We start from the raw sequence: 25543 nt of genomic DNA, 5'->3' as shown, positions 1-25543 counted from the left end.
AATACCACAGGCTTTACTTGCCACCAGTTATATCATTCTGAGGTACCAAAGCCATCCTGAGGTCCAGGATAATAAAACGATACTAAAATGTTAACTGAGACACCCTCTTTCATTTCTATTAATGAAGTAAGCAACTTGGTTACTGGCCCACCACTGTACACGCTGCCTTCAAAGGAGCGAGATCAGAGAAAGTACTGAAGATCTTAGAAAAGATCTGATAGGAACTTCATATCCATGTTATTTGATCATCTGTCAAGGGGTGATTCACTTTTTAACTCCTCAGGACACCAGCTCTGAATTCTTCTCACTTAAGACATAACTTGACTACGCTTGCTCACATCACTCCTTATGCTCTAACAAGTACGGTGTATCGCACTATACTATACCAGGCATTTTTTTTTTGCCTGAAGATAACGTAGATCTGCTGACTGACAAAATATCACTTTATAAGGACACACTTTCCATAAATCTTTATTCAAAATGTCTCCATTGTCCATTACTGGTACTCAGGATGATCTAAAACATCATAATGAATTCCTGTTTTATTAGTGTACTCTAGGTGTCACCTTAATTTCCACAGAAATTATACTGGAATGCATGATACTGTAAATACTGGCATCATATTGTCACTTCTTTCTTGAAAATCTTTTAAAATGTCAGACTACATGGAGTAATATATTCAAACGGGTTGTTATATCTGAGCTTTTGACAGAGAAATCTTAGACAGCCTGTATGAACACACTGCAGTAACAACACGAGAGCTAACTTTCCCTATTAAAACAGCTCCAAAAGCCTTCCGTGAACACATTAACAGTCTTCTTCCAAGTTGATTCTAATTATAAGTACAAAACATGAATTTAGGTCAACTCCAACAACTGCTGGTATTTCTCGTCATATCAGAACAATGTCTCAACTATAGCGTTGAATTTAATTACTGAAGTTTGATGTTTAAATATGTTTTAATTAGGACTGGGGCTGAATTCTGGTGTTAAATGATCTAATTTCTAGTACTAAACTGTTGCATCAATCATGCACTTTCACACCTTGATGCTGTCTCTCCATTTCTGTGCGTGCAAACAGGTACCGTCATTATTTTTCTACCGCTTGCCAATGGTGCATACCGTGCCGGGGAAAGGAGTGATCATTCCTGACAGGAATCATAAAAGTTTTCAATAAAAAGCAAGGAAACATTGCAATTATTTTAAAGGAGCACATGAAAAAAGGGCAACTCTCAGACCCTTAACTCTTGGGGCGCGGCAGCCTTGTAAAGCTGCCTGCACCATCCGAGGGAGCCTTCCCTCACCTTTAACCAAAGGCTGCCAAAGGAGTTCATTTTTACCGTCGCTCCCGGCTCTTCCTCGGCCTCCCGCCCCCCCACACCCGCGGCTCTCCAAGGCTCTTCCTTACACACCCCGAATCGAACCGGACACTCCTCACCGCGCTCTGAAGCTGGGAGAAGCGGGATTCACCATTCCCGGCCGCACTAGACCCGGCGGAGGGGCTGTCCCGCAGGGCTGGGCGGGGGGCGGGAGGGCCGCCGCAGGCGGGGGGCGGCTGCCGGGACCGCGGCTCGGGGTGGGGAGCCGAGGCTCCTCGGGGCTCCCCGCGGCTCCCCGCACCCACGGCCGCAGACGCGCGGCTTTGTTTCACGGCGGGACGGCCGTGCCCAGTCACGTGCTTCCCGCCCCCCGGCCGAAACGGCGGCTCCGCGCCCCGGCCCGCTGAGGCGAGCCCCGCGCCGGCGCGGCGGCCCTGCCCCCATCACCGCTCAAACGCGCCCTTGCGCGTCGGGGGCTCAGGGGATCCTTTTTTTTTTTTTTTTTTTTTGCTTTTTAAGAAAGGACCAGAAATTCTGCTCGGCTGCACTGCGCTCCCCGACGTCCCCCGGCGACAAAGCGGGGCAGGGCAACCCGGCGGGGAGGCGGGGGACAGCCACCCCCACAGCAGCCCGGGCGCTTCCTCTCCCCGCGGAGCGCGGCGCTGCACAAAGGCACCGGCCGTCAGGCGGCACCGGCCCCTCCCGCACTCGCCCCCCCCCCCCGCCCCGCACTCGCCCCGCAGCGCCCGGGCAGGCTCGGGCGGGAGGGCCGAGGTGGGGCCGAGCCCCCGCCCGCTGCCGGGCCCGACTCACCAGGCGAGGCTGGGGGCAGGTGTGCTCCAGCTCCTCCATGGCCTCCGAGCGCCGCGCCTCAGAGGGGGATTTCGGGATACCTGTTTCTGACTCAGCATCGGGCGCCAGCACTGGCATGGCCGGCGGCAGCCTCGCCTCGCCTCGCCCCCCCCGCCGCCGCCGCCGCCGCCGCCCGGGCCCGCCCGGCGCGGGGCTCCGCCGTCACGCGCGTGCCCGCCCCGCGGGGGGTCTCCCCGGGAGCCGCCCGGGGGCACGGCCGCTGCGCGTCGCCATGGCAACCGGGCGCCCGCCGCGCCACGCGCCCCCCGCCCCCGGCTCCGCGCGGGTGGGGTGGGGCCGCCGCCGCCGCCGCGCTCATTTGCATGCGGCCTCCTGGTTGGCTGCCGCCCCGGCGGGCGCGGTGCTGAAGGGACAGCTCCCGCCGCGGCCCCGCCCCAGCGCGCCGCCCCGCGGCCGCGCGCCCAGGCAGCGCCGCTGCCCGCCGCCGTGCCCGGGCGACAGCCCTGCCCTGCAGCGGGGGGAGCTGGAACGGCCTCGGTAAAAATGCCCTTCTCTTCCGCCAAGGGAGGGATAAAAGGACGTAGCTGTAATGGTAGCAGCTCCGTCTAAATGCAGCGAAACGTTTCTGTCACAGCCAAACACACGCCAGAGCCCCCAGGCCCTCGGCGAGGAGTCACCAGCCCACCTTGGCCACACGCAGCCCTGGCTCCCGCACTGCGGACATGAAGCGCCTGGCCTCCTTCCGCGCAAAGAGCACGAGGATATGATCGAGGCAGCATAAAGCCGACGCTTTTTCGAACGGAGAGACTCCCTCGGCAATCGCTGACCCTGGCAGGTTCGCTAAAGCGGGTGCCAGGAGTACTGAGCCGCGGCGAGCGCTGAGAGCGTTGTTTTTGAAAACCAAGCTTCATCAAGGGGCACAAAGATTTAAGGCCCTCCAAGACCATGAGGAGTTACAAGAGATTTGTGCCTCGGGTCTTGGCATCTTAATGCCAAACGTCGTGTCTTTTGCACATCTGCAAAGGAGGCAGAGGGCAATACAGAAAAAGACATGAGCTCTGTGAAAGGGAAAGGGGTAGGTAAGTGAAGAGGGGGAGATGTGAAAGAAAGCAGAAAGAAAAGAGAATGTCAAAAGAGAGAATGAGAAGTCGGGAAAAAAGGAAAATATGTGCCAAAAGAGGTGACTGAGCAAGGAAAACAGGTAGCCAAACTAACTAAATCTCACAGCTGAAACTTCTTCTCGTAACTAAGCTTCCTTCATAGTTGTTCTGTGAGGACTACTCACACATTATGGAAAGCATACTCCAGGAAAATTATTAAACCATGATTAATGCAGCGCTCTGCCCAAAATGTGTCACTTGTTTTCTTAGGAAAAATATTTGCAGGAGTGTTGTGCTGTTAGAAGAATATTTGGCCAGCACGGCCGAGCAGGGTGAGGACCAGAGCAGCCAGAGGCAGCAGGTAGCCCTTTTCTAAGCCCAACCACACACGCCAGCTCTCAAGAGCCCGGTGCCGGCGTGCTGAAGGAGCAGCACTCGTACGGACGTACCCGGGGTCAGTGCCCAGCCCTCCCTGACCAGGCGGGCGCACGGGAATGGAGCTGAAAGGCAAAGGGACCTTCTTGCAGCTGGACGATTGCCAATAAACTAGAACTGTCAATTCCCTTGCCCTTTATTTCTTTGGAGCACGAAAGGGTGAATTTAATCTTTGCTTCCATGCTGAGAGCTCGCTGTTGACTCCGGCTGCATTTTGATTCGTCTTTTATAGAGATAAGTTTTTCCATATACATGCAGCATTAAAGAACGATGTCTCTCTTGCAGTGGGGTTATCACCTATCTAAGCTGTGCCAGAATTTCAAAGTGGAAGTGGGATACTTTTCTTGCTGCTTATTTCATTTCCACCTCTGGGAAATTATAATTTTTTTTCCTTCTGTTTCAACAGCATGATTAAGAAACATTGTGTATCTCATTAAGAGAGTCGAAATAACGACAGGGGGAAGGTTGTGGGGTCTGTCATGTCTGTCCAAATGGAATTTGTCACAGGCCATCTTGGCTCTGATGATCTTAGCCAATGTATTAGATGTCTTGAATAAGATATCCTAAATTGCATCTTCTTCTAGTTGTGGGGGCAAAATGGGCTTTCAAAAGGCTGGAGTGTGTCTTCTTTACCCTCTAAAAAAAAAAAAATTAGGTTTGACTGGAGAAGCTGAGCAGATGGTCTTCTGTAAATCCTTACAAGTCAGCCAACTTTTAAAAGAACAGTGGAGCAAGAGTGATGGGTGGGAAGGTTCATGCATCTCATTTCTTTTATGTAACCAAAATCCTGCACCAGGCTGAGTACAGTCTCCTGGGCACCCTCCTGCCATTCCTTCAGAAGTAACAGGGACGTATAGCCACTGCCTCTAACGACTGAGCTCTTGGCAACAGCTGCTTGGGCTTGAATAGACATCTGATGCATAAAAATCCTGTCCCAGGGTGAATAACTTAACATTACATGCAAACAAACCGGGAAACCATGATCCCAATCCTCTTAACACTAATTCCAAGGTCTGAATTGAATAGACAGCAAACAGGGAAAAGTCTTAGCTGTTTACATATGCGGTGGGGCTTTTTCTGTATGGAATTTCAGTTCACAAACTGGAACAATTAAATCTCAAAGTATGAAAGATAATAAAAAACAATGTTTAGATGTTACATTTAAATCCTCTCCTTTCTCAAAATGAAAGTATTATCTATCTCCAAGCTTCGTGGGCAGCTGAACATTATAGAGACAAATACTCTGTGTAGATTCTTCTATACCTTCAAGCCCTCATTTTTAAATATCTCCCTGCTTTTTTTTTTCTGTTTCTATTTAGCCATTCATATTTTTCAAATCTTTCAGTGTAGCACTGATCAGTGCCCACAACTGTAGCTAAACAAACTTCAATTCCTTGTAGACACCAGCACCTACAAACCCTCTGTCATGCTTTTACCCTATTACGCATGTTAAACTGACTCTAGCAGAACAGCACTGGTAGACCAACATGGCTGAAATCTGAACACGAATTAAGGAGTCCGCTTCCCTCAGAGGGGTTCTTTTCTCTATATTTGATGGATTAAAATAAGCAAGAAGCTTACTTCATCAAACTTACTACATGCAGGTTCATAGCTATGCTGTTTAGTGTATACTACTTGCATCCTTATCTTAAGGCAAAATCCCTCGAAGGAGCAACCTGTACTTGGAAATTGTGAGTAAACCCATTAAGGACCTCAAACTGCTTGAGCAGGGAAATGACATGCATTTCACAACTACTGAACAAGGAGTGCTTTCTGCTCCTTCTAATGGCGAAGCAATGATATAGCCTGCTATCGGCAGCAGAGTACAATGACTTACATCCAAGCTACTTGCTAACAAGGTATTTTGGCTTAGATGCCCACAGTTGTCCAGAGCTCTTACTACTACAGAGAGGTCTGTAAATACTCAACAAAGTCTCCAGGCTAAGGACCGTGACATTTGCTTTATTAAAGCAAAGATACTCCATTATTCTGATGTCCTTTGTAAAAGCAGGGACGGGAATGCATTGCAGCCCTTGGAGAATATTCTCAAGTGTCTGAAGTGCCTCAGTGGATCTCAAGCACTAGTTAGCACTGCAGAAGTTGTATTTAAAATGGTCTCTGCATGAGAGAGGCTGCAAGAGTCTTCTGACTTATAACTGAGTCATAACAAAGAGAAATAGACCCTCATGTATTTTCTGTTCAAAAGTCAGCAGGAAACTATGGAAAACCAGGGACTGGTATAGTTAAATTGTGTTTGACTTCAAAGCCAAACATCGACAGAGAGCATCATAGAATAAATTCTTGAATATTTGACAGATGAGCTGAATTTTGCTTCAGTGTATATATTTTGGATCCTGAAGGTTTTAATGACTGTCAACTGCAAGACTTTATAAGATGGAGGAATGGCTTATGCCTGGAGCAGATCAGTTAAAATACTATGTTTCTATGCATGCATGTATGCATCCATGTATCTATCTCATACTAATTCTAGACGTGCTAGAATTAGTAGTCAAAAAAACAGCAGAAAAGGATACCTTACTGCTGAGACGATCAATTAGTTAAATCACGTATTTTCAGACTGAGATTGAATTCTCTCTCTACCACAATGGTAGAATTTTTTTGCCCACCTGCATAGGTGGGAAAATAAAGGGAAAGAATGAAAGGTATGAATTTAAATATACCCTATTGGTTTTCACCGCCTCCAACACCATTGCTTTGCTGCTTCCATGCAATGTTGGCTGATACTGCAGCTTTAATTCCTTTTTAAGTTGTAGTTCATCATTCCAGTGGAATGCACAGAGCTTACAAACTACCACCTTTTTGATAGAATAAATCCAAAATATTTCCTATTTATGAAAGAGTCTTATAGAATTGTATACAGATTAAATCCGTAAGGTTTTTTTAATATGCAATGACAGTCCATAAATTATGAAAAGTAAAAACATAGGATTTGGTATAACATAATCTTATACCTGGTTCTTCCCATAATTCCGTAGTGGAGATGTGATTTTTAATAAATGCTATATTCTTGGGAGACTTGTATAGAATCAAATTAGTCAGTCTTTATATAAGAATTTAATGAAAAATGTCATCTTAATTCCAGTACGGTTTATAGAGAAATCATCTAAAATCCATAAATTCTTGAAAATAGTGGCTTTTGATGATGCCATTCATCCATGCTTTATAGCACTGTTTTGAATAAGTGGGGCTACCCACTTTGGGGTAGGTTCTTTGTGTTCTTGCTCTTCCATGAACTACTTTTATAAGCACTTTTGAAGAAAATGGTGAGATACTATGGTTGATTTTTGACCAGGAGGCTATCTGTCTTCATTTTGTTTTTCCACAGTCAGAGAGACGGTCACTTAGTGTGGACAACATTAGGTCTGTCTGTCCCATTATTAGATTATTCTGTTGTCCTTGCTATTTTTGACAATCAAGCTTTTAATTATTGGGTTGTCAGGGGGGGGATGAGGGATTTCCGGCAGTGGGACTTCCCTGCTGGATGCACAGAGGTTGGGAACTGCTTTGATTAGCTAACCTCTGTTGGTCATTCTCTTCACAGAACCCCAACTATCTAGTCAATCCACTCTTATCATAGAATCATAGAATCACTAGTTTGGGTTGGAAGGGACCTGTAAAGGTCATCTAGTGCAATGAGAAGGGACATCTTCAACTAGATCAGGTTGCTCAGAGCCCCGTCCAACCTGACCTTGCATGTTTCCAGGGATGGGGCATCTACCACCTCTCTGGGCAACCTCTTCCAGTGTTTCACCACCCTCATTGTAAAAAATTTCTTCCTTATATCTAGTCTAAATCTACCCTCCTTTAGTTTAAAACCATTACCCCTTGACCTGTCGCAGCAGGCCTTGCTAAAAAGACTATCCCCATCTTTCTTATAGGCCCCCTTTAAGTACTGAAAGGCTGCAATAAGGTCGCCCCGCAGCCTTCTCTTCTCCAGGCTGAACAACCCCAGCTCTCTCAGCCTGTCCTCACAGGAGAGGTGCTCCATCCCTCTGATCATTTTTGTGGCCCTCCTCTGGACCCACTCCAACAGGTCCGTGTCCTCCCTGTGCTGAGGGCTCCAGAGCTGGACGCAGTACTCCAGGTGGGGTCTCACCAGAGCAGAGCAGAGGGGCAGAATCAGCTCCCTCGACCTGCTGGCCACGCTGCTTTTGATGCAGCCCTGTTCCTTCTTTCCTATCAGAAAGTTTTTCTTAATGTCTAACCTGAACCTCCATTGCTGCAATCTATTGCCTTGTTTTTCTACTGGACACAGAGAACAGATTTACTCTCTTTTGCTTTTTGTATGACTTGTATGGTTAAGATTTTGAAACAATAGTTTGAGAATTCAGAGTAGAGAGCTGACATTCAGCAGGTAGGTTGGTATTTTTGTCACGTCTCTCATGACTTTTCTGGACTAAACTGCCCCAGTTGTTCCAATAGCTTCTCATAGGTCATATTTTACAGATCTTCTCATTATCCTCCCTGTTCTATTTTGGGTTCTCTGTAGATTTCTTGCAGAGTGGTGCAAGCACAGTACTACAGCTGCAACTTTACCGCTACCAAGAACTATAATGCTGAGTATTACAGATCTCACTCCTTTATGTATCTCAGTATAAACTTTGCCTAAATGAGTCATACTCTTATCTGTCCAGCTTCTTCTTGTTACAGATAAAATGTAATTTAAGAAAAATCTCTTTCCTATTTACATTTAAACTATGTTGCTATCCCTCCTTTCTCTTTTTCCTCTCTTCTGGCTTTTTAGATACACACTCCAATCCCCTCAAATCCCTACAAAGCTAAGGCTGCCTTTCTTGCACATATTTGTATTGCCCTCACTTCTACCCATTTTCAATCTATCTGGTGCCTTCCTTTTTCCCCAGCTCAGTTTCAAACTTCTTGGATTGATCTTCAGTATGCTGTCACACTATCTTTTCCAGTATTATAAGTCTTCAATACTTTTATTTCCCCTCACTGTTCTTGTCAACCTTTATCTTCCCATTTGTCAATTTTTCATGCAAATGCCTTGACAGTTTTTTTCCCCATACTATCTCAAATGAAAACCTGCCAAGGAAAACATCAAAAAATCATACTGTAAACTGCATTCAAGTGATTGTTGGGGGTTCATGTTTAATATTTTGGGTACCAGAAACTTAATAACTGGAGGTGTTCATAATCTGGGTAGAGATACACACTTCATTTAAAACAAAACGTACTCATGCACTGTAAAATGATTATCTGCTAGCTACTGTAGCTTTTACTAGTTATTAAGATTGTTTGACCCTAAGATCTTATTTCAGTTTCTTATGACTTTGCCACCTTTGAAACTTTTGATCTGACATGTTACCGGCTGGGCACGTTCTATCCCCTGAGCAGCTATGGACAACTTCTACCAGCATAATGCAGCTGTTTCTGGAAAAGAGATTGAGAATACCCTGCAGATATTTTGCAGGCTTTTTCTTTGAAAAACAGGACAACAAAACATCTTTTTTTATATTAAAAAAACCCCAAACCTCATTTAGTCAAAGGCTACATTTGCTACTTTTTTGATAGACTAATTTAAATAAAAGGGAGGAGGGAAGGGCCAAAGACTTCCTGAAGAAATTCTATTTTGTAAAAACAGAATGAGGGAAGATAAGATGTAGACTGTAAAGAATCAGCTACAGGAAAGGGAGGAAGAACCTCATATGCTTTCTGGATTTACACAGTTAAACACAAAAGCCAAGTTGTCGGACTTGTATGAATTCCTACCTATCTTTAAGTATGTTAATAAAATTATTAATCCTTTCACTGGATAATTTCAGCAAAGCTTCTCAAACCTTACCTATGTGTACTTACCATGCTATGAAAGTCCTAGGACTAATTTTTCACTCTTTGCTTAGGTATGATACTGAAATGAGATTACTGTCACTTGTTCTTATATTCAAGCACAAAATAGTGCTGGCGTTTCTGTGGGCTCTCTGCCGTGTTTGAAAGGGGGTGGTATGGGCTGGTATGTCAGGCATGTTCTTTTCACCTTTGGACAACTCAGAGGAGTGAGGCTTCACCATCCTCAGAAGTGTCCTTCTCGAAGGCCCGTGGAGCATGAAGGGAGGGGGAGAGGGAGAAGGTAAAGCCACTCCGCACATTGTCCTGGTGCATGGAGCAGGAGGCTGTGGAGTCTCCAACCCTGACTGGACACGGCCTGAGCAATCTGCTCCGTCTGGGCCTGATTTGAGCAGGGGGGGGACCAGCGATCTCCAGAGGTCCCTTCCCACCTGAATTATTCTAAGATGCCACGCTTAGACAAGCTAGCTACAGCAAGATGACAAAATTATTTATGCTGTGGTCTTAAGGGGAAGAACACTGACAGTGTAAAGCCTCAGTAAATCTGGGAGAGGTAGAAAAAATCGGGGAAGTAGTTATGGTTGAAAGATGAGAGGGAAAGTGGAAAGTCTTTTCCCAGTTTCTGTATTATTACTTGCGGATTAAATCATTTCTAAGCAGGTCATGAGTTTTTGAAAAATACATGTAAGAATGAGAGAATTAGTGACCCTTAGTAACAGCTAAACTGTAGCCTCACTGCCCTAGCACAGTGAAATGTTAATGATACCAGAAGGCCCAATATAAATACGGAAAGTGATCCAGTATGTAAGATTTTGTTACAATAAATGAAGGGCTCTGGCCATGCAATTAGGTTGACGTGGGCTCTGTGTCAGTGCTCTGAATGCATTAATAGGCTTTAATGGCCCTGACCACCCTCAGCCAGGGTGTCCCCATACCCTGCTGCCTATGGGCCAAAGAGCCCCACCTCAGTTCAGCCCCAGGCCTTCAGTCTGTGCCTGAATTACGTTGCAGGAGTGGGCAGTTCCAGCTGTGTTGGGGCTGAGCCTGGCCATGGACCCGCTTGATCCTGACCTCAACCCATGGACTGACTTCTTGCCCTGGCCTAGGACCTGCCTCATCACCACGGGCTTGCCCGGTGATTGCTGGGCTGTGTCTGACCCACGTTACCATCACCGGACCTGACCCTGACCTGTGTTGCTGGCTTGCCTGCGGTGATGAGGCGAGTCCGAAATCTTGTTTGATGAGCTGGACTCTCAGCTGGGCCTGCCCTGCCCACCTTGCTTGGGGGCTGTGGGATGGGGCCCTGGGTGGCAAGGTCCCTACCCCACCAGCCATATCATGTCTTCCCTGCCACCCGCAAGTCCTCTCTGCCATGGCCCTTTCCCAGACCCCCTTGTCCCTGCCCTGCCTCAGCCCGCTGACAACCCACAGCAATTAAATTGCTTTACCGCAAGCCCCTTCTGAGCCCAGATCTCTGTGAGATGTGAGGACACACCTTGTGTGGGAGACAAGGACCCTGGACCTGCCTCGTCACTATGGACTTGTCTGGTGATCCCTGGGCTGTGGCTGACCCTGGTTACCATCATCGGGCCTGATCCTGGTCCCCACCCACGGCCTGACTTCGTGGCTTGACCTTGGACCTGCCTTATCACCATGGACTTGCCTGGTGATCACCAGGCTGCGTCTGACCCAGGTTACCATCACCGGACCTGACCCCAAGTCGCGTTTCTGGTTTGACCTCGGAGCTGCCTCATCACCACGGAGTTGTCTGCTCTGGCTTCTGGGCTGACCCTGACTCCCATCCCCGGGCTGCCCTGCTTGCGGTCCTCAGGGGCTGGGGGACGGGGCCCCGACTTGCCCTGCCAGCCTCGCCATGCTGGGCTCCCCGCCTGTCGGGAGCAGTCGGCCCTCGCTGCTTCCCCACGCCGTGAGCACAGCCTTCACCAGCACCAATCCAGCAACACAGAGTTGTCAGGATCACAACCAGGCTTTGCAGCATATCATGATGTTTTCCTCTTTTCTGCCCAAGAGATGTGAAACAGTGAACGCTGCGAGTATTCACCAATGGAACCGCATTTGATCTTCAGCCAGGTCTTGAAATGTAACAGCCTCTCTGCAGTAATGTTCTGCTTATACATTAATTGTTCATTTTTGTGCGATTGTAAAGAGAGAGTGCTGAAAGTAGTTAAAACAGAGACTTTCATGCTGTGGCAATAACTGTACGCTTTTGAATACCATTGGCATCAGACTTAATTCTTAGACATTATAATTATGTGAGGGCTCATTCTCTGTGAGTTTGCTCTCACTTGTCTTCCCTATTTAATTTACATTATAATATTTTGTACTTTTCTTCTAGGCTTGAATAGGAATATTGTATTAGGCAAGCAGGTGATGAGATTCTGCTCTCTGTTCCAGTTAGTGTAATTCCACTTATTCTGGTTGAGTTACTAGGATTTGCTGCAATTTAACCGCAATCAGAATTTAATGCGTTCGTTTTTTTTTAAAAAAGAGGCATGTCTGGATGTTCATTCCATAGACCTTTTTTTCTGTCAGAATGGAAATTAATGTGTTGTTCTAGTTTCTATTACACATTTGCATTTCAGAGCCTTAACATCTTAATAGTGACTTTATTCTCTTCATCCTGATGTTAGCAGGTAACTCAGGTAGGAAATTAAAAAGAGCCGTGCAATGAACAAAAGGCATTTACAGGCCTGGTAAGCAAGGAACCTACCCTTTGAACATAAATGTCTGCATTATCTTTATTGATAAACTAATGGAGAAGCATCTACTTCTTCCTATTTCTACCAGTTAACCACCTGTGAAGAGTTTTGAAAACAAAGACCTCGTGGTAAGTAATAATTTGAGATTTTTTATTTTTAATTTATGTAATCTGTGCTCCTTTAGGAGTTTAGTCCCCCACACAGTTAAGTAATTCATGTTGAAATGTCACATGAATAGCGTAGTTTAGTAAGCAGCTGCTGAAATGAAGTAGTCAGAGCTGGATCGTATTAGATGTAAAAACTTTAAGTTAATTGAGTGATAACATGAATTAATTCAGACCAATGTAAGGATTAAAAGTAAGAGAATGAAATACTCCATGTTTGTAAGAAACATACATACACAGCATATACACTCATATCCTGAGCACTAGCATGCACACACACACACAATTCTCCACAAAGACAGTCTGTACTTAACGATATAATAATGTTTAGGCATTTTGAGTTAGTCATAGTCCAGGTGAATTTGCTACCTCACTGTAATTCATGGTTTACTTGCATTCTGTTTTTTATACCATCCCCTCTTAGGTTCAACAGATTTTTTTCCATCATCAAAAAAATCACCAACCATAAGCTTAATGTGTAATGTCTGATTCTGAGAGTTTTAACTTTTTGTCCTGCTGTCTTTGAGACAGATCAAGCATGCCCTAGACATAAAAAGGAAGACAAGAATAATCCTCAATACAGTAATTATTTTCTCCATTTTACCTAGGTTTGATACTATACTCCATCTGTACTTTCATATGTTAATATATACTACTGTTTATATTACCTTGGAGCTTTTGCAACGAGTTTACAATATTTTCTATTCATAACTTATGTATTTAAATTACAGCTCTAAGAAAACAATACGGAAAATACATCTTCGTCACCTTTCGTTGAAATCTGGGAGTTTCCTGAGCTTCCTCTTCTGTACCGTGTTTTTTGCTGCCTACCATCTTCGTTACTGTGCTTCTCGTGCACTTTTCTCTGCAGCTATCACACTTGCCTTGAGAGAACCTTGGGTGGCTCTGAACTGCACAGCGGAATTCCCACTTCTTGTACTTAAAAGACCATTGAGCAAAGGTCATGCCAAGTTGTTCGTGTATGAGTGTCCCAAGGGAGGTTAAAAATCAGCTCAAAGTAAGCTGCTGTGATAAAGCCATTCAGCAGAGGAAGTCCGAAATCTTGCTGGGTTTTTTTTCTTTCCCAAAGCAAAGCGCATCCCCTGCCCTCCCCCCCCCCCCCCCCCCCCCGCAGCATTTAAATGTTTGTTATGCTGTGCTGCGGGAAACAGATGCATCCTTGTTACGGCCAGAGATGAATGTCAGGATTGAAGTACCATTCATGAAAAAGGCTTTTGTTTGATCTGCGCTGTCCCACAGTGGAGCTATGGCAACAACTTCAGTTTGGTAAATTAACTGTATCACTGTGTACCGGCTCAAATCATGGCATCACCTGAATGACAAACATGCCACTGTTTGTATGACAGCTCACAAAGGGTATTGTTTTATTTTAATCAAAAGCACTAAAATCCATTAAATTCAAAATTCCAAAGCATATGAAAGCCAGGTATATGTGAAATGCAGTATTACCTTATTTCTATTCAAACAGAACAATTTCGTGACATATTGTTATTTTATAAATGTTTCTCTATCGTAGCTTAAAAAATCGAGTAACTTCTGAATTTGAACCCACATCATGCTTGGTGATGTGATCTTGTTTTCTGCATGTGTTTAAAAAAAGAAAAAAAAAAAACAGTGGATACACGTGTGAAGAAAGGCCGTCTGTAGGTCAGACAAGCATTCTTCCTAGAACTGCCAGCGTTTCCAAGGACGTGGGTTTGCTACAGCTAAGCTGATCTAATAACTAGCTACTGCTGAGAGGGGTGCTCTCATTCTCTCGAGCTCAAGTGCCTGGGAATGGGCATTCTGGCTGTCGGGGTGGCTGGGGGAGCGGACTGGTCTCTTCTGGCACCAGGGAGCTGCCACAGGTGGTTAGGGTGGTTCTTCTGCTTCCATCTAAGACTAGGTCCAGCAGTGAGAGGTAGTGCTGTACTAGGAACTGGGTAGATAAGTTAGAAGGATCGACGTCTGGTAGTTTTTTTATTTCTCTTACCAATGCAAAGGAGTCCTTGCCAAGAAGGAAAATAACTTTCAGTTTCAGAACCATAAAAATCCTCTCTTATAGATAGCTGAAAATAGCCAGTATATCCAGGCCAAACAATACTAGCTAACGCTCCTGTAACAGCGTATCAGCTGTAAGGACAGAGTCCTATTTGCTCTCAAATGGCTCTGAAGTGTTGGTGCTACCTGCCTTTGTAAGAAGCTGGAGTCAGTGCCCACATATTTTCATGAGCAGCAAACGCTCCTCCAGAAAATTCTGCAAATAAAGGTGTCAAGTTCTTTGGGTAGTGACTGGCCAACACTGATGTTTTTGGAAAAAAGATCAAGGTTAATCTGCGGTGAAACAGCACATACCCCACCAGTTTCCCTGGGTTTCTTAATGAAGGCACAGGCAGATAGATCTAAGCCATTTTAGAGAAGAGGACTTGTAAAGCTTTGGTTAGTTGTCTTAACCGAGGCTTTTAAAAACTTTCCCAACTATACTTGAAACTGAAATATATCCTTTTCCGGACACAGCTCTTGCTCCTCAGCTGAAGGGTGGCCTGTAATACTCTTGAAACACATGAGTGAAGGTATCTCTGTGGGATCAAGATGCACAGAACATACCCCACGTTCCCCCCGCCCCCTGCCAAAACCAAGTGTATGCATGGCAAAAGCTAACAGGTCTTTTCTCTCAGCTCCCCATGCACTGGGCCTCTTAAGAAATCCAGTCTGAATCTATTTTTTTCATGTCTAGCAAGGAAGGAAAAAAAAAAGGTAAAGAAGGAAATAGGAGGGCGACCATGATGTTATCTGTTTTGTCATGAAACCGGCCAACCGCTATCTGTCTCTGAAGAGACTAGGGAGTGATTTACTGAAGGAGCTCCTGAAACTTGTGACAGAAGGATAGTGATATATGCAAACAGAAAACCATGGCTGCTATGGATGTTATTCGGAGTCTGTCATGATCACCCTCCTAGCTTCTGTGGTTATATATTGCTCAAAACCGTGGGGGAAATGCCCCTTCCTACCCGCGGGGACCGAATGTGCTGCTGGCAACGCTGTGGCAGGCCGTCCCTCACCCTCAGGCTGCAGCCTGGCTCCCGCTTGTACACTGACATCAACCAACACCTCATCCCAATTCCGGAGCCTGCATTTACGTTATTTTGCCCCAATTAAGGCACCGTGCCACTACGGCTGATGGGCCCCTGCGGCTGAGGGAGCTCGGGCAGGGCCCTGCAATGGCAGCAGGCGGGGGCCCTGCCGGAGCTCCCTCACATGAGCTAACGAGCACATCTGCGCGCAACGTCTTGGAAAGCGCTCCCGCTGCCGCTGCAAAGCCGCGGCTCCAGCGGCGGGCCCGGCCCGGCCTGGCCCCGCTACGCTGCCGGCGGCGGCCGGAGCCGCCGGCCCAGGCCTCCCCCGAAGCCCGGGCCGACGGGCGCCGCGGGCGGCGCAGGCCTCGCCCAGGAAGTGGCTCCGCCTCGCCCGGGGCTTCCTTCCCGCACTGGGCGCCGGGGAGGCAGGCGGACGCAGACCCCCGCCGCAGTGCCGCGCTGCCCCGCCGCCGGCCGCCGCTCGGCCCCCGCCCCGGCCGGTGGAGCCGGACCCGCCCCCGCGCGGGGCGGCCGGAGCGCGGAGCCGCCGCGGCTGCTGATTGGCTGCCGCCCCGGCGGCGGCGCGCGGGGCTGGCGTCTCGCGCCACTTTCGGGAGCCTTGGCGCCAGCGGAGCGCGCGGGCGCCATGGCCGAGAGCGGCGCTCGGAGCCGGGACGGTGAGGGCCGCGGGCGCTCCCTCGGAGGGGCGGCAGCCCCCCACCCCACCCCACCCCACCCCACCCCGCGGCGCGGCGGCGGCTGTCGCTGTCGTTTCGGTTTTAGGCGGGGGGCAACGGGGCAGCGGCGCTCGGGGCGGGGAGCTGGGGCGAGGGGGGGGAAGAGCGCGCGCGGGGCGGGTGCGGGAGCGCGCGTGCGCCGCGGGGGTGGGGGGGTGTGGGTGGGTGTGTGTGTGTGTGTGTGGTGGGCTCGGAGCGGGTTCCCCGCCCGCGGGGGCCCGGTGTTGATCGTTCCGCGTCCCCCCGCCTTGTCGTGGCCCGGCGGGGCGGTAGCCGCGCCGCCCGAGCCGGGAGGACCCTCTCCCGGCGGGCGGGTGGGGGGGTTACACCGGGATGGGCGGCCCCCGCTGCCGGTTTCTCCGCGGCGGCGAGGCCGGGTTGCCCCGGGCGGAGGGGCTGTGGGCTTACCTCCCCCGGCCGGGGCGCTCGTAGCCTGGGGACGCGCTGGCGCCTCGCTGGCGAGGGCACCGCACCGGCAGGCGCGGGTGGCCTCGGCTGGGGGCGAGAACGCGTTCGCCTGGGGGGGGGGGGGCATTGCCTCAGGCGCTGGCTTGCAGTAAACGCCAAGAACTGACAGAAAATCTTGTGTAAATACACCCGAGCCGTCACACCGTTGCAGTTCTTCCACATCTGGTATCAGCCAGCGTAAATGTCCCTTTTCCGTGCATCCCAGCCCTTGCCAATACAAATCCGTGCTCGCTCGCGGCAGCCCCGCTGCCCGGCTGCAGCTCTAGGCACAACTTGGCCTCCTCCTGTCACCGGGAAGGGTCTGGCCTTCTCCTCCGGCTGCCTGGCCTGGCCGCTCGCCCCGGCCAGGGTCTCCTCTGCCTGCAGCCGGGGGCTTCACCTTGTCACGCAAAACCCGCGGGCTGCTTGCTGGGCGAGTTGTCTGCTTTCGTAAGCTGGATTGGGACCATTCGTTCTCCGTGGCCAGATAAATGTCGTGTTCCCCCCTCCCCAAAATCAAGAGAGAGGGAAAGGTTAAGAGGAGTGGAGAGCACCATGCTGGGGGGAGTTTTGCAAAGGGAGGAAAGTGTACAAGCAAATGGGGCAGCAGTCTTCTGCTGTCAACAAATTACTAGTTTGTCTCAATCTAGCTGCGCTCTTAAACGTTGTGAAACCGCCTAAAAAAAAAACCATTACTGCTTCGTAGCAATATAGGCCTTTTCTAAGTCTGTCTGTTCCTGAGTTGTCATGGAGACAAGCAAAATAAAAGGAGCTGGAAATTCCCGAGGAAAGAGTGGGGGGATCCTTTTCAGCAAAGGGTGGATGAGAGGTGCTTTGGAAATCTAGGTGGTAGCTTCTTGCTGAGTGTGAACTGGCACGAAGTCTGTTTGATCTCAGTGTCTGTGTGAGACCATGCCTTCAGTAGAATTCCAGAATTGGCTTATCAAGAGCTATCTGTGTGCTTTTAGCCAGGTAGGTCTCTATGTTCGTTTTAAGCAAAACTGCCACCGTCTATTAATACATCACTGAACGCTAAGTACCAAAGATAACAGCAGCTCATTACTAAACTTATTTCACTTGGTTTTAATTAATTGCAGCTATGCATGAGTCTGGAAGTTTTGCGACATCACGTTCTAGACGTGAAAAGAAGTCTAGAAGAGGCCAGCAAGAAGCACTGGAACGTCTGAAAAAAGCCAAAGCTGGCGAAAAATTAAAATATGAGGTGAAAATTCCTCATCTTTTCTTTTTAATAGAATGTGAATGTGAGCTGAGATGCTTACTTACCCTTTATATGTATCTAAAAGTTATGGGAAACAAAAGCCGCCTTTCAGATCAGCTTTTGTTTTTTAACGGTGTATGTATTTCAGAATGTAACTGTAATTGTTTTGCTGCTTTCTGGTATCATTTGTTTCTTTCTGTTTTCAAAACTAAAACAATTCTATTAACTGCAAGTCTAACATGCTTGATATTGCTTGATAACTATCCCACAGGGAAGGACCAACTTTTAAGATTTAATTGCATAATTAGTGTTATGATAGGAAGTACTATTTTTTTGTTTTAAAACTTCAAATGATTTCAAACTCTAAATTAATTTCAAAGCTTTACACGACTGAAATCCACTAATATTGATACGCTATGTTTCCCCAAAGAAACCAAAATTTAAGTATTTAACCGGTAGAACTGAAATCTGGCAGTGTAACGCTGATACTGTCCAATTAATTTTAATGCCAACAGGAAGTGACTTCCACATTGAGGTGGGTAAATCTAAAGAAGCCTGAAGTGGGTAGATCATTAACATGCAAATTTACTCCGAGGCACAAAAGAGCATTTTCAGCATTATGCTTGGGCACATCAAATCACGTTCCTTTTCATTGAGCTCATCCTGGTGTATGAGACTAGAGCCAAAGGTCAAAAGTCTCCATTGCTAGGATTTTTTGGTTTGGGTTTTTTTCTTTTTGTGATGTGAAATGAGCAATAAAGGAAATCAGTTTCAAATGAAATCTCTGCCAGTGCTTCGGTAGAATTTGAGTTCCAGTATACTGTGATAATTTTAAAAATTGATAACTTGTCTTTTGTCACTGCCAAAAAAGAAACTTAAACTGAAGGAATAACTGAGCTTACAAGTTGTGAACAATGTAACAGTGTAGGAAACCGTGCATTTCTTGGGAACTTTTATGTTCTTACTCGTGACCTATACTAATAAGTAATGGTATGGGAACTATTAATCCTCAGTATGCCTTTAACTGTAGGTTGAGGAGTTCACAGGTGTTTATGATGAAATAGATGAGGAAGAATACTCCAAGATGGTCAGAGAACGTCAGGATGATGACTGGATTGTTGATGATGGTAAGTTAAGATTCATTTGGAGAGTTATTTTTATTATAGTGTTGTAACTCAATTAGGCTTCATAATGTTCATGATTTGAGGTAAGTTATAGTTAGTACATTCTTACAAATTGTTTTAGGAGACAAGAAAAAGATAAGCTTTTATATGGAAATGAATCTTTTGCATTGTTCTCATAGTAGTGTATTAGGATGGTAATGAAAATATTTTTCCATTAAGAACTGTTTTTGAAATTTCATTTCCAGTTATCAGTGATGTAACTTTAAAAAGAAGTAGTCATTGATAATTTCTAACTAAACATGTAATAATACGTTTAGTCTAATAGAAGATACAGCTGAGAGTGCTGTAGTTTTTAACACTTTCACAATTATAACTTTTGCTTTATATTAAAGGGGGAAAAGTGTTTAAATATGTAAAACTTCTGATTATGAATATATTTAGAAATATCAGAAGATGGAATTTAAAATGTAGATTTTTAACAATTTGTTTTTCTACAGATGGGATAGGTTATGTAGAAGATGGAAGGGAAATCTTTGATGAAGATCTGGATGATGATGCTCTTGATTCCAATAAGAAAGGTAGGTTGAACACGACCACTGTAGAATGTCTTTAATGCTTTTTAAAAGGTACCTAAAATGGGCAACTTCTTGGCATCAGTATGTGGCGAATATGGCCAAGTGACATGTTACTTGAAGCTCTGTAGTTCTATGCCTGTGACTGTGGATTTTGTTTAGCTCCCGTGATACAGAAGATAGAGGTCCACAAATTGAGGTCAAATCACTGTTAACTACTTCAGGACTACCAGGGCAATTTTGCTTACAGTCTTCTGTGGGGTATATATTCTCTTCTAGAACAAATGCATCTAAGAATGATCTTGGTTTTGAAAGCCAGTGTCTAAAGGATGCGCGGTCTCTTTTGCCAGTGAAATACTTACATGCTTCTAAGGATCTGGGATCAAGTGATTTTTTTCTGGAGATGCTTCCATGTAAAGTATCTTGGTCCTTTTTCTGGCGTATGAACTTGAGTATGCAAAGATCATGTCTGACGTGACTAGGAGAGATAGGGTGCTGACAGGGTTTTGCTTTTTTTTTGTGTGAGCAGGACAGCCGTTACAAAGCTGGCAGCAAATGAAAGATGATTAGGCTTCATTTCAGCCAGCAGTGTAAAGGTGGAAGAAATAAGAGTACCTCAGCTACCTATTCCTGCTAGTAACTGGACCCTTAAACATTGAACTTTTCTAATGTAGAATTCACAATTTTATATTTTTCTGTAGGAAAAGGTGGCAAAACATCTACGGTTGATAAAAAGAATGTGAAGAAATCTGTGGTGTCAAAGCCAAACACAATTAAGTCTATGTTTATAGCCAGTGCTGGGAAGAAAAACACAGATGTAAGTTTTTACATTTTTGAATTTAAAGATTTCTAACTTGTTTGCAGTGTTTTAGTGGGAGTGAAATAAAGCAAGGGCTTATTTCAGTTTCTTGTGTCTAGCAAGACATAAACACCTGTTACAATCTCTTGTGTGTAGAGCATTCCTGAAAATGTGCGTGTGCTTTGTAGAAACCCTTTAGTCATTTGCTGCTGGTCTCCTGTTGGGTTTGCACATACAACTAAGAACTGTTTGGCTAATCTGTTATCTTACAGAAAACTGTGGACCTGTCAAAGGATGATTTACTAGGGGATATTCTTCAAGATCTTAATGCTGAAGTAAGTATATTAATCTGCTTGAAACACCTTAATCCATTCATTTTTCTTGCCGTGGAACATATCAAGAAAATAAAATTCTTCCTAAAACTAGACCATCTAAGATTGATTTCTTCCATAGCACATCTATGTGGTATATTCCACATATGTATGCAGTCTACCTGTCATCTCCACCATGCAGAAGTCATATGACTCTTGGTTTGATAAGCCAAAACTACTGTGTTCTGATTAGAGGTGGTTTATATTAATGTGATGTAGAGCCTGTGCTAATGCGGCCTTCTAGGTTTTAGCTTGGAGTGAAACAGGACTTACCTGCATCTGAATCATGTATACCATGCATGCGTATCACCACGCTCCAGCCAGAATACTGTAGGATATTTCCACCTGGCGTGTTTGGGTTCGTGAGAGGAGCTGAGGGAGGACTGTTTCAGCAGATGACGTAGCCTGAACTTCTGTCTGCCTCCTCCTGCTTTTCACAGTTTGCTGCAGAGAACCGGATAAACGCTTCCTCTGAGTGGAGAGTGCAGGATGGCTGCTGTAGCAGGGCTGTCTCACATGAGGCTGGTCCTCGTCATTAATGACTTTCCAATGAGTTAATGCCCTTTAGCAGGATTTCTTAAAACTGAAAGGATTGCTCACACGTAAACTGTGAAGCTGCTGTAGTGGTGAGATACTGAATTGAAATATGTTGTATCATAATAAGCATAATGTGTTTTTACAGAGCAATAAGAGGGGTATAGATGTTCCAATGTAAAGTTGCTCTCTTGGTTTTGTGCGCTTACTATTTTACTCCTCCCTATGACATCTGATTGAGAGTTATAACATCTTAGGCTATCAAAACCCCTCAAATCATTAAGCAAATGCATTTTAATGCTGTCAGATTTTGTGGAGCATTGATTAGGGGAAATAATGCTAATAATTACACTGTGGCTTCCATTTACTTTAGTAGTAGTTAGCTATTGTTTTTTTGGCTTTGTTGTTTGTTCTCTAAAATTTCTTTTGTTATTAGCTGTTGATAAGGATGAGTATAAAATATCTGTACATGTAAATAAAATGGGTTTTCCTCTAGTGTGACAGTGGTGAAAGAGCACTTATGCCTTTCTTAAGGCATGTGTGCTCAGTACTACTGTTTCAGCAGACAAGAAGAACATCCCACCAGTTATTCTGATACTTGTGCATTACAGGCATGGTTAGCTATTGAAGTGCCCACTGTTTGAAAACGGTTTCACTTATTGATGACAGTTTTTCCTCTCAGACTGTTTACCAAAAAAATCTAGTGTTTGTCTTCATGGGCTGATTGCTCACATAACTTTTTCTTTTTACGTGTCTGAGTTGTATATTAGGAGATGTGTTTTTTTGGCAAATGAGAAATACTGGTGGCCTTCTTTCTCTTTGATGGAAAATGTTACTAACCAAAGCAAAAGAAAACACTAAACAACACCTCTTTGTTTTGTCACTTTCTCTTTTCTTTCAATATTCAGACTGTTCAGATAACTCCACCACCAATTGTAACGCTGAAAAGGAGGAGATCTGCTGGAGTACCACTGAATCCTTTCTCTGTGCAGTCCCAAACTCCTAAGGTAAAGGAGAAAAATCAAAAAAGTTCTCATTAATAAGTATTAATCTGTATTTTGGGTGATTTGAATACTGTTGTCTTTTATTTCTGCTTCTAGAAATTACCTTTCTCATTAGCTTCCTTAGCAGTGTTACTGTGTAACTTCATGCATTTTTTGTTTTCCCCTTCCATGTTAATACCTAAACAGAATACAGCTCTTTCTGTGTCTTTAGTATAGTAGTAGTATATAGCTGTTGTATTAGGCAGGTGGAACTGTTTTTATAATGTTAGGTGCATCACATGAAGGTGAGCTTCTGCTTTGTCTCTTTTTCCCTAAGAGTAGAAAAGACCCTTTTGGCAAGGAAAGGATGATGGGAAGTGAAATAAGCAGAAGAAAGAGTATTTGTGGGTGTGGAAAAGGATAAGAAACTCATCTTCTGCAGAAATGGAAAGCAAATGGAGAATTGAAGCTATGGATGGAAGTTTACCCTAGTGGAAGATTTTGGAGTGAAAGGAGGGACGGGCTGCTAAGGATGGAAGGCTAGCATTTTGTTAAGAGTTCTGGTAAATGAGAAGGACTTTATAACTGGAAATACAATGAGATATTTGGTAAGAGTCTGTAAAGGGCAAATGGAGTAGAGTAGAAAAATCTGATTTGTGAAACCTTGTGTAATAGTGAGATCAACTCTTACGTTGAAAATAATCACCAGTGGCACTAATTTCAACAGTTGTGTTGGAGCCTAGAAGTAACTGAAAAAGAAAAAAGATCTAGCAAGAGAGGATCTTTGTCTTTATGGTGCAAAACAGCAGTCACTTTTAGTAGGAAACATTGGGAAGGAAATTAATTCCCAGACAGGGCTGTTCAGGTGATAGCTTCTGTGGTCCTAGGAGGAGGAATTGGAGATTTTAGACGATGAAACAGATGAAGAGGGTGAAGAGTGCAGCCTTAGAAAATAAATGGGCATAAAAAGCAAGATGGCAGTGATGCTGTCTACTTCAGGAGACGAGCAGAAATATAAGTATGAATAAATTCATTTGGCTGAACTAGCAAAAAGTTGTTGGTGAAGGCAGATTAAGTAACATTTGCTTTCTGTTTAAGGTGAGCAACAGGCTGAGTTTGGTGTTGGCCACAGTAGAAGTAGTTGTACTGAGATTAAAACCCTAGAAATGATTGTGTGCAACTCTAAATTCTATGTCTGTAAATAACAGCTTTCCCTGAAGGTAAAGGTTTTGGACCTTGCTGCAGGGTAAGGGCCAGTAGATGCAGAGACCTGTTGTTGGTCATGGTGGAGGCCACTTCACACACGTCTTCCATAAGAAGAGGTTTTGTAGCTGCTGCCATAATGGTGTCCTGTCTGAAAAACAAACTATGTGCTTATTGCCTCAGAATTCAGGCTTGTAGAGCATGCTGAAATGCAGTTTCTTTGTTCTCCTCACTCTCCCTGCCATGTCTGTAGCATGAAGAAATCCAATGGCGAAGCACTGCTCTCTTGACCCATGGTGTTCTGTAGACATCTTGAACTCCTATGAACAGGTGTAAACTGCCATATTGTCCTTCCCCAGTTGTTCCAGGCTCTGTCCCTGCCTGACATATATTGTCACGTCCTCAGCTGACACAGAGGTTTTAATTTAGGAATGGAGTAGTGCTACGTGGGGAAAAATAGTGAAAGTAACCACAAACTTAACTAAATGTCAACCATGGCCTCTTGTAAACTGCTTTTTAAAATTATAGTAGAAACACATCACAACTGAAATGATACTATAGGATTTAAAGTTTACTTTTGAGGCATTTTAGCTATCATGCTGCAAGATACGTGGAGCTTTTCCTCTAGCGCTGGTTACTAGTTCCGCAAATAGTGAGTGCTAGGTTGGTTTTTTTTTTTTTTTTTCCTTTTTTGCTCTTAGGAGAATTTTTTTTAACTCATGGCTAAAATGTCTTTCAGGTAATCACCCCTATATCAAAGAAAGCTCCTGCTCATCTCAGAAAGGAAGCACTTCCTCCAGCTTCATTTCATCCTAAACATCCCAGTTACACAGCAAAATCCATCAAAGTCTCTGAAAATGAGGATGCCAAGTATGTGCAGAAAGCTACAGAAAATGGGGGAATAGTGAAGACAATAGAAGAGAAAGCTATTGAAGGTATCAAAAAGAAATCAAGACCCAGTTCTGGAAACTCTTTAAATCTGGTGTATTAGTGTTAAAACACTTCTTAGTTTATACTAGTTAGATGCTTAGATAGCTTAAATGTGATGTTTTGTTTGTATATTAATACTGTATATATCATTCATGCACATAGCATGCTATCTGTGCACACTGCTGTAGTGTACAGTGTGTCATTTTAGTGCCTCAGACCTTTAGTTCTATGTGCAACACTTTCAGATGATGATCAGGGAATGATGGATTTTGATGAGGAGGACTTTGATGAACCTATGGAAGCAGAGCATGTGGAAACTATACCTGAGATGGCTGAAAGCCTGAAGGGAGACAAGGAAATTGAAAAGAAAGAGACTGAGCAGCTGGAATCAGAGAAGAAAGAGACATCTGTCTTGTAAGAATGTCTTTCCTTTTTTTTTTTTTTTTTTTCTTCCATCAATAAGCCTTAGATTTATCTTCATATTTGTCTTTGCCAATGGGACAATTGGGATACAGACAGAATGATGACAATGCTATGCAATGTGCTTTTTTGTAGTGATGTTAAAAATGGTAAAATTGAATATGCTGGTAGTTATTTAATTGAAAAATACTTAATGATTTTGGGATTTAGCACATGACAACATAAAACCTATTTCAGTACATTGGGGTGACTCAATGTGGGTGTTGAACAATGAATTTTGATGCCAATAAGTAAAAATGAGGAATTCCTAATGATGCTTATTCTAAGGAACTATGAAGGTATTTCAGAATGTTAGTTGTAGTTAAAAGTATTGTCACTAAAAGTAATTTCACATGGTGAACAGCTGTGTCTTTCAAATAGGGAAAAAGGGGAGGGTTTGCCCATTTTTTTTTTTTTTTTTTTTTATTGTTTGGTAGAATCCTGAATCATGTGTTTCCATAACTTTAAACTGTAAAATATTTGAATGATCAAAAAGACTTCAACGTTTAATGACTAAAAAGGTAGTTTTGTTGAAATAATCTGTTGTTGCCACTGAGCAACTTGTACAGATGGATGGATATATTTGTTATGTAAAGGCTTGAACGACCAAGGCTGAAATACCAGGTGAATGACTTTTAAAGCCTGTGTGTTCTGTACTGAGAACCATACTTCTGTGTGGATTTATCTCTTTGTCACTCCATCCTTCTTTTCA

The 25543-nt window shown here is 44.8% G+C and overlaps 2 protein-coding genes across 3 annotated transcripts in view; one reads left to right on the top strand and one right to left on the bottom strand.

The window, feature by feature from the left end:
• PCYT1B (phosphate cytidylyltransferase 1B, choline) overlaps nt 1-13359 on the bottom strand; it is a 44824-nt gene extending 31465 nt beyond the window's left edge. The window contains exon 1 of one of the 2 annotated variants that reach the window (XM_087759309.1): nt 13145-13359. In XM_087759309.1, the coding sequence (XP_087615435.1) occupies nt 13145-13342 (198 nt within the window). In that variant the 5' untranslated portion in view covers nt 13343-13359. Of the gene's footprint in view, nt 1-2131; nt 2291-13144 lie in introns of those variants that run through there. The other variant, XM_087759310.1, reaches the window with a different exon arrangement.
• Nucleotides 13360-16002: 2643 nt separating this feature from the next.
• POLA1 (DNA polymerase alpha 1, catalytic subunit) overlaps nt 16003-25543 on the top strand; it is a 207297-nt gene continuing 197756 nt past the window's right edge. The window contains exons 1-9 of the mRNA XM_087756792.1: nt 16003-16130; nt 17735-17859; nt 18887-18983; nt 19478-19558; nt 20254-20369; nt 20624-20686; nt 22165-22263; nt 24182-24377; nt 24618-24786. Of these exons, the coding sequence (XP_087612918.1) occupies nt 16100-16130; nt 17735-17859; nt 18887-18983; nt 19478-19558; nt 20254-20369; nt 20624-20686; nt 22165-22263; nt 24182-24377; nt 24618-24786 (977 nt within the window). The 5' untranslated portion in view covers nt 16003-16099. The remainder of the gene's footprint in view (nt 16131-17734; nt 17860-18886; nt 18984-19477; nt 19559-20253; nt 20370-20623; nt 20687-22164; nt 22264-24181; nt 24378-24617; nt 24787-25543) is intronic.

The sequence above is a fragment of the Nipponia nippon genome, unplaced genomic scaffold (genome assembly GCF_047370975.1).
Source record: "Nipponia nippon isolate SJK-2023a ecotype South Korea unplaced genomic scaffold, ASM4737097v1 scaffold_2, whole genome shotgun sequence".
Lineage (NCBI taxonomy): Eukaryota > Metazoa > Chordata > Aves > Pelecaniformes > Threskiornithidae > Nipponia > Nipponia nippon.
This window is presented reverse-complemented; position numbering and strand designations above follow the sequence as displayed.